The following is a 13983-nucleotide window of genomic DNA, read 5'->3' as shown; positions in this document are numbered from 1 at the left end:
CACGACGCTTGATTAGACGTAACTGTCAGAACCAAAAGGCTACGAAAAGTCACGTCGGTTTCAGACCATCACGTCGGTCTTCCTACAAGTCGGCTACGACCCCAAGTAGAATACTCGAACCCAAATCTTGAAAAGAAAATTGGGCTCGAGTAGGGGCACTGTTCATACCCTGGCCCAACAGTAAAGGCCCAAGTCCAAACAAAAGGCCTAATCCCACGGATTGAGCCTCACCCAATACCAACCTTCGTCCTATGAAGTCGGTTCTCACCACGACTTGCTCTAAAGAAGTCGGGCACGAGGGTTAGCTGGCAGATAAACACTCATTCAAATGAGTAACTGCCCCTAGAATCTCTCTAACCACTTCCAAGAGCCATATCCTAACCTCCCTAAGATAATGGGAGGTTAACACCCTAAAAAGGTGGCACTACTCCAACGATGGTTATTGGTTCACCATTATAAATATACTGACACCCCTCAGGTATCTCTAAGTTCCAATACATTCAAAAACCTGCTTAATCCTTTGCTGACTTAAGCATCGGAGTGTCTTTGCAGGTACCACCCCCCATTCTTTCACACACACAAGTCGGACGGAGGTTCCCGAGTTGCAGATCCACTTGAAGCCTCCTCCTTCATACGTTTGGGCCAACCAACGCCATCCAGCCCATTAATCTCCGATTACCCACCGTAACAATACTTTATATGAAACTTAAAAAATAAAATTTTAAATTATATATTATTATTTAAATAATTGCTTTAATATTTTAATTTATAAATTAAATATTTTAAAGACTGTTTATATTTTATAATAACAAAATATAATTATAAAAGTAACAATGCTATATAAAGACGGTTTCTAATCTCCATCAAGGCCTAATAATTTTAAACAAGCAAATAAAAATGGAGAAAATAAAAGAATACTAATCTATACAACTAAATTAACTGGTAAATTTTTTCGAAGAATACAAATTTTCATGATAAAAAAGAATTTTGTGGTCCTGTGAAATTTGCATGGGTCAAATGCTAGTTTTAAAAATATAACAAAATTAAAGATAATTTAAGAAATTTAATATAAAACTAAAAAAAATATTTTTTATTCACTAAAATTATACAAAAAAGATAAAGAGTATTTTGAATATAAATTTTTATTTTTATTTTAAATTAAATATTATTGAAAATAAATAAACTTAATAATATTTATAAATTTATAACTAATATCTGTAAATATTTATCATGATTTTGTTACACATAATTTTTTATTATCTTATTTAATCTAAATTTATAAATTTTATATGTTTCAAAAATAAACAAATATTAAAATTTTTATAATTAATGATTGCTAATAGTTTTATTTATATTTGAGAAATAAGGTTTGACTTTGGATATACTAATAACTAATAAGCTACAAAATTAATTATTATTATTATTATTTGTGTTTTTTCTTGAGTAGATATATTTTTTTAATTGGAATAGATTAAATTTATATAAGACAAAAATTTTTACTATTGGATTTATGTTTAATAATATAATTTTGTTTTACACATAATAAATAAAATATTTTCTATGTACGAGCAAATTAGTTTGTTATTATTTAATAGAAATATATCAATTTTTAAAATTTTTAGACAAATTTTTTTATAATCAAGCAATATGATATGTGGGACTAATTTATCTAACAAAATAAAATTTTAAAAATTAATTTAGTAATTAAAATTTATTAAAAAATAAAAGATAGTATCGACAAATTCTTAATTCATCTAATCTTTTTTTCTCACACTTTAGAAGATTTTTTTACCTACCACAATAATACAGGTTGTGTCTTGGGTTCCAAGTTTCAACATACCATGCATCGTGCTATCAAAATAAACAGCATCTTATTCGTGATTAACACTAGGGTACCACCCATTCTCAATTCACTTACCTGCCCCAAATATCTAATCTTCCAAAGTCCCCAGTCTATTTCGTCTCTCCAACAAGGCTACCATTTCCAAGGTCGGACACATTTATTGTTACTTTTTCTTCTTTCGATTGCCCCAATCTTATTGTCTTTCTTATGTTGCTGGTTTTGTTTCAATTGGTTGTATCCAATACTTTTCTGATCCATTTTTGCTTTCAATTTTGATTTTGCAGGGTTAGGGTTTTTGTCCTTTTTTTAACTTGGATTTAAAGAGAGTAGAGAAAAATGTCGCACCTTGGTGGTGGTGCCGAGGCACACCCACCGTTCAAGCAGTACGAGTACGTGCCAACTCGAGCACGGTTCAAGCAGGAGGAAAGAGAGAAGATTGAGGAGGAAATGAAGGGGACAGATTTGCAGCCTATGTTGGAGCAGTTGCATGCAACAAGGGCCTCTGCGAAGGAGAGGCAGAAGAAGAACTTGGAGAAGAGTATAAGGGAAGAGGCACGTCGGTTGAGGGATGATACCGGCTGTGATGGGGACAGGGACAGTGAGAGGAGCAGGAGGGGGCTTGCTGATAGAGATGCAGAGAGTGGATGGTTGAAAGGTCAGCGTCAGATGCTTGATCTAGATAACCTTGCTTTTGCACAAGGTGGTTTGTTTATGGCAAAAAAGAAGTGTGACCTTCCAGATGGGTCTTATGAAGAAATTCATGTGCCGGCTTTGAAGGCTAAACCACTTAAGGAGAATGAGAAGCTTGTTAAGATATCTTCTATGCCGGACTGGGCACAACCAGCCTTTAAAGGAATGACACAGTTGAATAGGGTTCAGAGCCAGGTTTACGAGACTGCTCTTTTCAAGCCTGACAATCTTCTTCTTTGTGCTCCAACTGGGGCTGGTAAAACTAATGTGGCGGTCCTCACAATTCTCCATCAGATTGCCCTGCATAGAAATCCAGATGATGGTTCAACTGATCATAGTGCATACAAAATTGTTTATGTTGCACCTATGAAAGCCCTTGTAGCTGAGGTTGTTGGGAATTTATCCAATCGGCTGCAGAGTTATGATGTTAAAGTTAGGGAGCTCAGTGGAGATCAATCGCTAACCCCACAACAGATAGAGGAGACTCAAATTATTGTAACAACACCTGAGAAGTGGGATATTATCACTCGGAAGTCAGGAGATCCTACTTACCCACAACTTGTGAAACTAGTTATCATTGATGAGATCCATCTTCTTCATGATAATAGAGGTCCTGTTCTTGAAAGCATTGTTGCTAGAACAGTAAGGCAGATTGAAACCACAGAAGAGCATATTCGGTTGGTGGGTTTGTCTGCTACTCTCCCTAATTACGAAGATGTGGCACTATTTTTACGAGTTCATCTGGAGAAGGGGTTGTTCTATTTTGATAATAGTTATAGGCCTGTTCCTCTTTCTCAACAGTATGTTGGAATCACAGTAAAGGAGCCACTTCAGAGGTTCCAGTTGATGAATGATATTTGCTATGAGAAAGTTATGGCTGTGGCAGGAAAACATCAAGTTCTTATATTTGTACATTCAAGGAAAGAAACTGCTAAAACAGCTAAAGCCATCAGAGATACTGCTCTTGCAAAAGATACTCTTGGTAGATTCCTTAAAGAAGACAGTGCAAGTCGGGAGATTCTTCATACTCATACTGACCTTGTGAAGAGCAATGATCTTAAGGATCTTCTGCCGTACGGTTTTGCAATTCATCATGCCGGTATGACCAGGACAGATCGTCAGCTTGTTGAGGATCTCTTTGCTGATGGGCATGTGCAAGTTTTGGTATCCACCGCAACCCTTGCCTGGGGTGTGAATCTTCCAGCTCACACGGTGATAATTAAGGGAACACAGATTTACAATCCGGATAAGGGAGCATGGACTGAACTGAGCCATCTTGATGTGATGCAGATGCTGGGTCGTGCTGGAAGGCCCCAGTACGACTCGTATGGTGAAGGAATAATTGTTACTAGCCATAGTGAGTTGCAGTATTACCTCTCACTTATGAATCAGCAACTTCCTATTGAGAGCCAGTTTGTGTCCAAGTTGGCTGATCAGCTGAATGCAGAAATTGTTCTTGGTACTGTCCAAAATGCTAGAGAAGCCTGTGATTGGCTTGCATATACTTACTTGTATGTCCGCATGTTGCGTAATCCTTCACTTTATGGTTTAGAACCTGATGTGCTGACAAGAGATATAAATTTGGAGGAAAGAAGAGCTGATTTGGTAAGTATCACTGCAATATAAGTTTTAATTGTATCATAATGCATTATTACATGAACCAAAAAGATGTTTTAACTTGACACTTTCTTTTTCTGTTTATTCATTAAAACCTTTTCCCCCTTCCCTTTTCATTTGTTTGTGTGGGCGTTCGCGTGCAACATATATATGGATCGGCTTTGTAGTCGTGTTTATGCTTGTCAGTGTCATGGTTTCTGTAGAATTATTTAATGGGTACTAGATCTTCATCGGCCAAGAAAAACTTGATGTTGCACTGCAATATATGCTTTCATGGTTTCGTTATGCATCATTTACCTGAACCAAACTGATTTCTTTGCCTTTCTTTGGTTTGTTTTATTTAGTTATTTTTATTTTTTAACCCAACACTGGTTTATTTGTCATGGGTCTTTAATTGTTAATCTGTTTTTTGTGTGTGAATGTATGGAATGTCTCTCTAGTCATGTTTATGCTTGTCAAGTCATGGTTTGTGTAGAATTGTTTAAAATGGTTACTAGTTCATTATAGGCCGAGAAACTTAAGGTTTGTTTAGTTTCAGAAAATGCTTTGTATTTTTATTTCGTGAGTCGGGAATTAATTACAAAGACGCCACATGGTTTCCATTCTATTTTTCACTTGAGGAAAAATTTGTTGTTTCACCACCAAAAATTGCCTGGTTTCCTTTACCTGGAATTGGTATTTTCTCTTTCGATAATATGGTGGACGAATTTGAGTGATGTTAATGCAGATGTTTTGGATGTGTATTCTTGTATTGCCCATTCCTGTCTTTTGCTGGTTTAATGGCTAATCTTAATCTCTCTGATTTAAATCTTGCAGATTCATACAGCTGCAGCCATCTTGGATAGAAATAATTTGGTGAAATATGACAGGAAGAGTGGATATTTTCAGGTCACTGACTTGGGTCGCATTGCGAGTTACTACTACATAACACATGGAACCATCTCCACATATAACGAGCATTTGAAGCCTACGATGGGAGACATAGAGCTATGCCGATTGTTCTCACTGAGTGAAGAATTCAAGTATGTGACGGTAAGGCAGGATGAGAAGGTGGAGCTAGCAAAGCTTTTAGACCGTGTTCCCATTCCCATCAAGGAGAGTTTGGAAGAGCCAAGTGTGAAAATCAATGTTTTGCTTCAAACATACATTTCACAGTTAAAGCTTGAAGGGCTTTCACTAACATCTGATATGGTTTTCATAACTCAGGTTAGACTGTGTTCTATTCTATTGAGATATTAATGGTCAATTTGGTTAAAGAAATAAGAAAACATGTTTTCATTTTCTGAAACAGATTTTATTTTCATATTTTCAAGGTCTAGGAAACATGTTTGGTTTGACTATATTTTCTGTCTTTAAAAGTTTGAAAACATTGAAAATCCGTTTGATTTGCCAATTTTCAAATTGTTAAAACTTTTAGAATAAGTAAATATCAATTTAAAAATAATTTAAACGTGAAATATAAATAAAAAAGGAACTTAATTTTATTATGCATCATATTACATGTCATTGTTTTCAAAAATTATGAACTAAAAAATATTTTACATGAACTTCAAAATAAATTGAAATTGTGATATTAGAATATGTTTAATTTTCCCTATAATGTACATGCCTGTATTTTATAACTTGGTACAGTTATGTTGATCTTTTTTTTCCCCTTAAAATGCAAACTCGGATACAAACTGATTTTTCTTTTCATATCCATTATCAATTCCTTAACACGAAATTAACCTCATTATGAATGCAACTACAATTAATTGAAAGGGAGGAAATGATAAAAATACCAAAAAGGCTCAAAATCGCTATTTCATGAAATTACTGTTAATGTATATGAATATTAAAAGGAAGAAGGAAACTGTTGCAACAATGCTTGACAGTGGTCGCTTGGGGCATGTTTGGCGCCGGCAACGGAGCAGGAGGCAGTGCCAGCAAGGCTTGGAAGCAGTTTTGCAAAGTGGGCAACATTCCCAGCTGTGAGGGTGAAGTGATAAAGGGGTTTTGGGTGGGGGTACTATTTAAAAGGAAGGTTGAAAAGAAAAAGAAAGAAGTTCAGCTTAATTATGGGACATGCCACCATGTTTTCATATCTCAGTTTTTGTCAAAATTTTCTTAGAGAACACTTCAAAAAATGCAGATTCCATGTTTTCCAAAATTTAATTTTGAAAATTTTCTAAAATTCTTATAAATAAAAACAGAAAAACACAGCAAAAACACACCAAATTTTCCAGTCTTGCTGACTTTTGTAATTTGTTAGTATTGTACTGATTTTTATTATTTGTTCTTTCAGAGTGCTGGACGCCTTTTGCGGGCTCTTTTTGAGATTGTACTGAAACGTGGATGGGCACAGTTGGCTGAAAAGGCTCTGAACTTGTGCAAGATGGTGATGAAGAGGATGTGGAGTGTCCAAACACCTCTTCATCAGTTCAATGGTATCCCTGGTGATGTATTAACGAAGTTGGAGAAGAAAGATTTGGCTTGGGAGCGGTATTATGACCTATCATCACAAGAGATAGATGAACTCATTGGTGCTCCGAAGATGGGAAGGATGCTTCATAAATATATCCATCAATTTCCAAAACTGAACCTTGCAGCTCATGTGCAGCCTATTACTCGGACAGATCTGAGGGTTGAACTCACAATAACTCCAGATTTCGCATGGGATGACAGAATTCATGGTTATGTTGAGCCCTTTTGGGTGATTGTTGAGGATAATGATGGTGAATATATCCTTCATCATGAGATTTTTATGCTGAAAAAACAGTTTATTGATGAGGATCATACGCTGAATTTCACAGTTCCAATCTACGAACCTCTTCCTCCTCAATACTTCATCCATGTTGTTTCAGATAGATGGCTTGGGTCACAAACTGTTCTACGTGTTTCCTTCAGGCACCTTATCTTACCTGAAAAGTACCCTCCCCCAACTGAACTCTTGGACCTGCAACCACTGCCTGTGACTGCATTGAGAAATCCAAAGTATGAAGCACTTTATCGGGATTTCAAGCATTTCAATCCTATTCAGACCCAAGTATTCACAGTTCTGTATAATTCTGATGACAATGTATTAGTTGCTGCACCAACAGGAAGTGGTAAGACCATCTGTGCAGAATTCGCTATTTTGAGGAATCATCAGAAAGGGCCTGATAGTGTCATGCGTGTTGTTTATATTGCACCTATTGAAGCTCTTGCCAAGGAACGGTATCATGATTGGGAGAAGAAATTTGGTAAAGATGGTCTTGAATTGAAGGTGGTTCAATTGACTGGAGAAACTGCAACTGACTTGAAGCTACTTGAGAAAGGTCAGATTATCATTAGCACCCCAGAGAAGTGGGATGCTTTATCCCGCCGCTGGAAACAGAGGAAACATGTGCAGCAGGTTAGTCTTTTCATCATTGATGAACTCCACTTAATTGGAGGTCAAGGTGGTCCTGTTTTGGAAGTCATTGTTTCGAGGATGAGATATATTGCTAGTCAGGTTGAAAACAAGATTCGTATTGTGGCTTTGTCTACCTCTCTTGCAAATGCCAAGGATCTAGGAGAATGGATTGGAGCTACTTCCCATGGTCTTTTACCTTTGGAAATACACATTCAAGGTGTAGACATTGCCAATTTTGAGGCAAGGATGCAAGCAATGACGAAACCAACTTCCGCTGCAATTGTTCAGCATGCCAAGAATGCTAAACCTGCTCTTGTATTTGTGCCTACAAGGAAGCATGTGCACACGACAGCTGTGGATCTGATTACATACTCGGGTGCAGACAGCACAGAGAAGCCATTCTTATTGCGGTCCCCAGAAGAGCTTAAACCTTTTCTTGACAAGATTAGTGATAAAATGTTGAAAGCCACTTTACAAGAAGGAGTGGGATACTTGCATGAGGGCTTAAACAATCTGGATTATGATATCGTGACCCAACTGTTTGAAGCTGGCTGGATTCAGGTGTGTGTTTTGAGTAGTTCTATGTGTTGGGGAGTGACATTGTCAGCTCACTTGGTAGTTGTGATGGGCACACAGTATTACGATGGGTGTGAAAATGCACAGTCAGATTACCCTGTTACTGATCTTCTGCAGATGATGGGTCATGCCAGCCGGCCTTTGGTAGATAGTTCTGGGAAATGTGTCATCTTGTGTCATGCACCCCGTAAAGAATACTACAAGAAATTTTTATATGAAGCTTTCCCTGTTGAGAGCCACCTTCATCACTTCTTGCATGATAACTTGAATGCTGAAATTGTTGCTGGGGTTATTGAGAATAAGCAAGATGCTGTAGATTATCTCACATGGACATTCATGTACAGGCGGCTCACACAAAATCCCAACTATTACAATCTACAAGGAGTTAGTCACAGACATCTTTCTGATCACCTTTCAGAGCTTGTGGAAAATACATTGAGTGATTTGGAAGCGAGCAAGTGTATTCTGATCGAGGATGACATGGATCTTTCTCCACTCAATCTTGGTATGATTGCTTCATATTATTACATCAGTTACACAACAATTGAGCGGTTTTCATCATCTTTGACTTCAAAGACAAAAATGAAGGATCTTTTGGAGGTTCTGTCTTCAGCTTCTGAGTATGCTCAGCTTCCAATACGACCTGGGGAGGAAGAGGTGGTTCGCAGATTAATCAATCACCAAAGGTTTTCCTTTGAAAACCCCCGAGTCACAGACCCACATGTTAAAGCTAATGCTTTGCTGCAGGCCCACTTCTCTAGGCAATTTGTCGGGGGAAATCTTGCACTGGACCAGAGGGAGGTTCTTCTTTCTGCAAATAGATTGCTTCAGGCAATGGTAGATGTAATATCAAGTAATGGTTGGCTAAGCTTGGCTCTTCTTGCCATGGAAGTTAGTCAAATGGTTACTCAAGGAATGTGGGAACGTGACTCCATGCTATTACAACTTCCTCACTTTACTAAGGATCTGGCCAAGAAATGCCAGGAAAACCCAGGGAAGAGTATAGAAACTGTGTTTGATTTATTAGAGATGGACGATGATGAAAGGCGGGAGTTGTTGGGCATGCCAGATTCCCAGTTGTTTGATATTGCCAGATTTTGTAATCGTTTCCCCAATATTGATTTGTCATATGAGGTGATAGACAGTGACGTGCGGGCGGGGGAAGATGTCACAATACAAGTCACTCTCGAACGGGATCAGGCAGAAGTAGGACCTGTTGATGCTCCCAGGTATCCAAAATCCAAGGAGGAGGGATGGTGGCTTGTTGTTGGTGACACCAAACACAACTTGTTGCTTGCCATTAAACGGGTTTCGCTTCAGCGGAAGCTAAAAGCCAAACTGGAGTTTGCTGCTCCCGCTGATGCTGGAAAGAAATCCTATACCCTTTACTTCATGTGTGATTCATTCATGGGCTGTGATCAGGAGTATGCTTTTGCCATTGATGTCAAAGAAGCAGGGGCTGCTGATTGATAGCAGCAGAGAATGAAGAGGTAGATTTCTTTTCCTTTTGCCGTACGTTAAACTTCTAATTGAATGTTTGATGTGATCATCTTATTTTATAGAACACTTCTCAACAATATCTTGCAAGATGTCAGGAGTTGATGTCTGTGTTGTGTTGTTTTGTTTTGTTGATGGGTTCTGATTAATTAGGTTTGTGGATGTCACTTGGATTATTTAAATTAAATTTTGGCGGTAGTCATGATGTGTCACATAGTGTTGAAATTCTACGATAATCTAATGCCATGCGTGTGTTTTACAAGTAGTAGTATTAACTGCTTCTCTCTCTGTTTCGCAATTAAACTGCCTATTTGAGAATGTACAAAATATTACTACCACCGTGTCAAAATACTGTCGATTTGGAGCGGTAATTTAGAAGATCAATGTTTCCAGACAATGAAAGGGAGTATTTGGTTATTGGGTCATGGCATATTTAATAGAAGTAGTGTCATCATCCCCCTTAGGAAAACGTCATCGTCATACTCTCGTATTGAACCCTTTTATTTGAATATTCTTTTGCGTGCTTGCTCTGAACCTTGTGAAATTTGTATATCCTTAACAGTTTTGTGAAGCTGCAAATTTGAATGACAATACTTCCCTGCTTTGGTAGTAATAGTAACAGTTTTTTTATCTTTATTAATCTTTACTTGTTGGTTTGGTGGGAATTTGTAGTAATAGTGAAAGCTCACTTTTTTTTGTTTTGTTTTGGATTAAGGAACACGCATAAAACAGTGGTCGGCAAAGGAGTAACTATCATTCTCAGGACTCAGGAGTAGGAAGTGAAGTAGATGTAGCGTTGCTTATTGGAACACAATTTTGCAGGCCATAACAAGTTGCAACACTAGGAAATGAAGTTTGGATAGGATGCTAAATTTGGACGCCTGAGCCCTTTATTGATTATTTAGTATTATTTTTGAACTTTGGAATGAAAGGTGTCAATTATGGGCTATTGCATCCAAAGAATGATAGACCTGAATTTCCATTTTTGACCATTTTTACCCCATCTTTATAATGCAGGTGAACTCTTATATTTTTGTACATGCATGTCATTTCGGAGAACTGCTAGTGTCAGTTAATCTTCCAAGTTTTAACTCTAGTTTGTACAGATGTGTTACCATTTGAATATCAATGATTGTCCTTACTCAACGAAATTTTAACTCGAGAGTTCACTTTTATTGTACTTGTTTTTTTGGCCAAATTTCTTATTTTGCTTTTATTTGTCTACATAATATATAGATTGACTCCAGGTATGTTCTATCAAATATCAATGATAATGTTTGCAGACCGTCTTATCCAACATTGGGGGTTAAAGAAAATTAGGGTATATTTAGTTTGATTTATTTATTTTTTTGTTATTATTTTCTGTTTTCAGTATTGGGAAAAAAAAGTGAATAAAAAACAATTTTATTGATTTGGGTTTTAATGACGTCTTTTATTTTTTATATTGGATAAGAGTGTGTTTTGCTGTATTATGGAGCTCAATAGTGTATTATGAAATTGTGGATAAAAATTACAAGAATTTTTTTAAATTAAAAAATTGGTCAAATTTGTGTACTTAAAATTTTAACATAAAATTTGATCTTCAGATTTTTTTTCTTAACATTAATAGAAAATATTTAATCTAATTATATTAATGGATAATACACTATATTTATCTATTTCTAAAAAAAATAGCCTTTTTAGGATGAATTATGACATGATTAGCTTTTTTTTTTATAGAATTTCAGAGAAAATTCGATTAATTCTCTCTCGTGTATTATTTATAATCTAAAATGTGCAATTTTGTGTCTAGAAATTCTTTTATGGTGATATTAATATTTTTTTAAAATTTATTTTTTCATGTATTTTGAAAAAGTAATTTTTGAAGATAAGGTTAAACATAATTTGTTTGTAGTTCGATGAGTGATGACTTAAAGTTTTATATTACATAGGTAGGGGTGGCGATGTATTATATAACTATTTATGGGTATTTAATCGGATCGGGTAGAGTTGCAATCCAACTCGCTCGCTATAGGTCGGGCTGAATACGGGTCGAATTCTTGTGCAAATGCGAATTGAGTTTCAATTCTATTCGACTAATTTGTACCCTATATATATATATATATATATATATATATATATATATATATATATATATTATATAAAAACATGTCACAAATAAAAAAAATGATCCAAGGATTTTTCACTTCATGTAAAAAGTTTTTAAGTACTAATCTAAGATTATAAATTGATAATTTGACACTTTTTGTTTATATAAAAACAAATTCTATTCAGTAATATATAAATATATCCCTGATCCACTCATTTAGAAATCCTATAGACTAAACTCCTAATGCTTAACCATCTGAAAAGCCTTTTCCAACCATAATAGCTCCAATCTTGATAATAGACAGTTGATATTATGTTTGTATTATAATTATGTTATTTGTGAGATAATAGTGTTATTTGAGTTAAATTTTCAATTTGTATGCTCATTCTCCTTCTTTCATTCTTCTTGAGTATGGAGTACGTACTCTTTCTCTACTAAAATTTTTTTTATTAATATAGATGATTTTTAATAAACCATTTATTTAAATTTACATGTTATTAAAAACACGGTTGTAAATTCAATATTAATATTAAAAATCTCTCTTTTGTAAATAAATAATTTATAAATATAATAAAATAAATTATGTACGTGAGAAGCTTCTTTTGCAAAATTATACCTGTCAAGATATCTTTGTAATCAATTAGATACGCAACCATCCAGATCGTCTTCACGACATCATTCGGGACACGGGGACCGGGAGATGGAGACATACACTTCTTTGCTCAAATACGGTGACAGGTGCCCACAACTCAAGGTCAAGATGAACCGGAGTGTGAAGATTCCTATTATCTACAAAATACGGAGACAACTGTAGTGCAAGCATATGTCTCCGAAGGTGGGGCCGGAAGATGGAAACACACTAATCTCCCTCCAAATATAGCAGCAAGTGCCCACAATTCAAGGCCAAGATTGACAGGAGTATGACAATTATCATTCATGTCGTCTATAAAATTAGGCTCCAACTGTAACCCACACATGTCCTTAAATCAGATATAAGGTTTCTAACAAGTGCAATAGTAGTAAAACCTATAACAACATAATGTGCTGTGTTAGCGTCCGGAGTTTGGACGGTAATCTCTATCATGCTACAGTAAAAGAGAAATAAAAGAAAAGAGAAAAAGAAGATAAGTTGAGACTTCATTAAATAGAAAAAAAAAATCCAGCCGATGGGACCGGGAGATGAAAACATAACGATCTCAGCCCAAATATAGCGGCAAGTGTCCACAATTCAAAACGAAGATTGACAGGAGTGTGACCATTATCATCCATGTCATCTACAAAACTAGGCTCTAATGGTAATCTACTTATTATTAGAATATCATAATTAATTAATTAGAGAACGAAATCAAGAAATATCAGAGAAAATTAAAAAAAATCAATGTAATTTATTAGGATATTAATCCATAACGAACGTATTCTTGGCGTACTCTTAGTCTATATATTGGTAAGAATCTTGTAATCACGTATGAGAAAAATATGAATAACAAAAATAATACTTTTCTATTGAATAGAGTTGCCAATCCAATTCGTTAAAAGTCAGGTTGAATGCGGATCGAATTCTTGTACAGATTGGCTAGGGTGCGAGTTGAATTAATTCAATCATACTCAACCAATTCGTACCTTTTATATATATATGAACGTCAGAAATAAAAAATAATCCAAAAATTTATCACTTAGTGTAAAAAGTTTTTAACTACTAATCCAAAGTTATAAATTAATATTTTAATATTTTTGTTTATATAAAAATCAATTTTATTTAGTAATATATAAATATGCCCATTATCTCTTCATTTAAATCAGAATCTATAGCAATAAATTCTTAAGAATCCTATACTAATGCTCAACTATTTGAAGAGCCTTTTCAAACCATAAGAGTTCCAATCTTGAGAATTGACGGTTGATATTATATTTATATTATAATTGTGTTATTTATGATATAATAGTGTTATTTGTGTTAAATTTTTAATTTGCATACTTACCAGATTATATAATGATATTGAATTTATTTACTAACCCTCGAATACAGTTAGATACTCTTGAGTAAAAAATAGATAAAGATCTATATATTCTCAACTCGCGAATAAATTTAGAATTGAACATGAATCTAAATATATAACAAAAGGATATGATGTAAATTGTATGAGTAAAAATTCAAAAGAGATTGATTATACCTTCGACTAAAATTGCATAGTAGTTATTTTACATAAAAATATAGATAATGCTCTTAATTTATAAAACCTGTTAACATTACTTTTAAATATCTATGTTCTTATAAAAAGAACATCTAAGAAATAGAAT

The 13983-nt window shown here is 35.1% G+C and overlaps 1 protein-coding gene across 1 annotated transcript; it reads left to right on the top strand.

The window, feature by feature from the left end:
* The first annotated feature begins 2127 nt into the window (after window positions 1-2127).
* LOC112696073 (DExH-box ATP-dependent RNA helicase DExH12-like) lies at window positions 2128-10747 on the top strand. The gene is made up of 4 exons (XM_025748667.3): window positions 2128-4138; window positions 4967-5356; window positions 6435-9589; window positions 10312-10747. The coding sequence occupies exons 1-3, from the start codon at window positions 2180-2182 to the stop codon at window positions 9567-9569; spliced, it is 5484 nt and encodes a 1827-aa protein (XP_025604452.1). The 5' UTR covers window positions 2128-2179; the 3' UTR covers window positions 9570-9589; window positions 10312-10747.
* Window positions 10748-13983: the final 3236 nt, after the last annotated feature.

The sequence above is a fragment of the Arachis hypogaea genome, chromosome 6 (assembly GCF_003086295.3).
Source record: "Arachis hypogaea cultivar Tifrunner chromosome 6, arahy.Tifrunner.gnm2.J5K5, whole genome shotgun sequence".
In the NCBI taxonomy this organism is placed as follows: domain Eukaryota; kingdom Viridiplantae; phylum Streptophyta; class Magnoliopsida; order Fabales; family Fabaceae; genus Arachis; species Arachis hypogaea.
The sequence above is the reverse complement of the archived record's forward strand: the minus strand, read 5'-3'. Positions and strand labels throughout refer to the sequence as shown.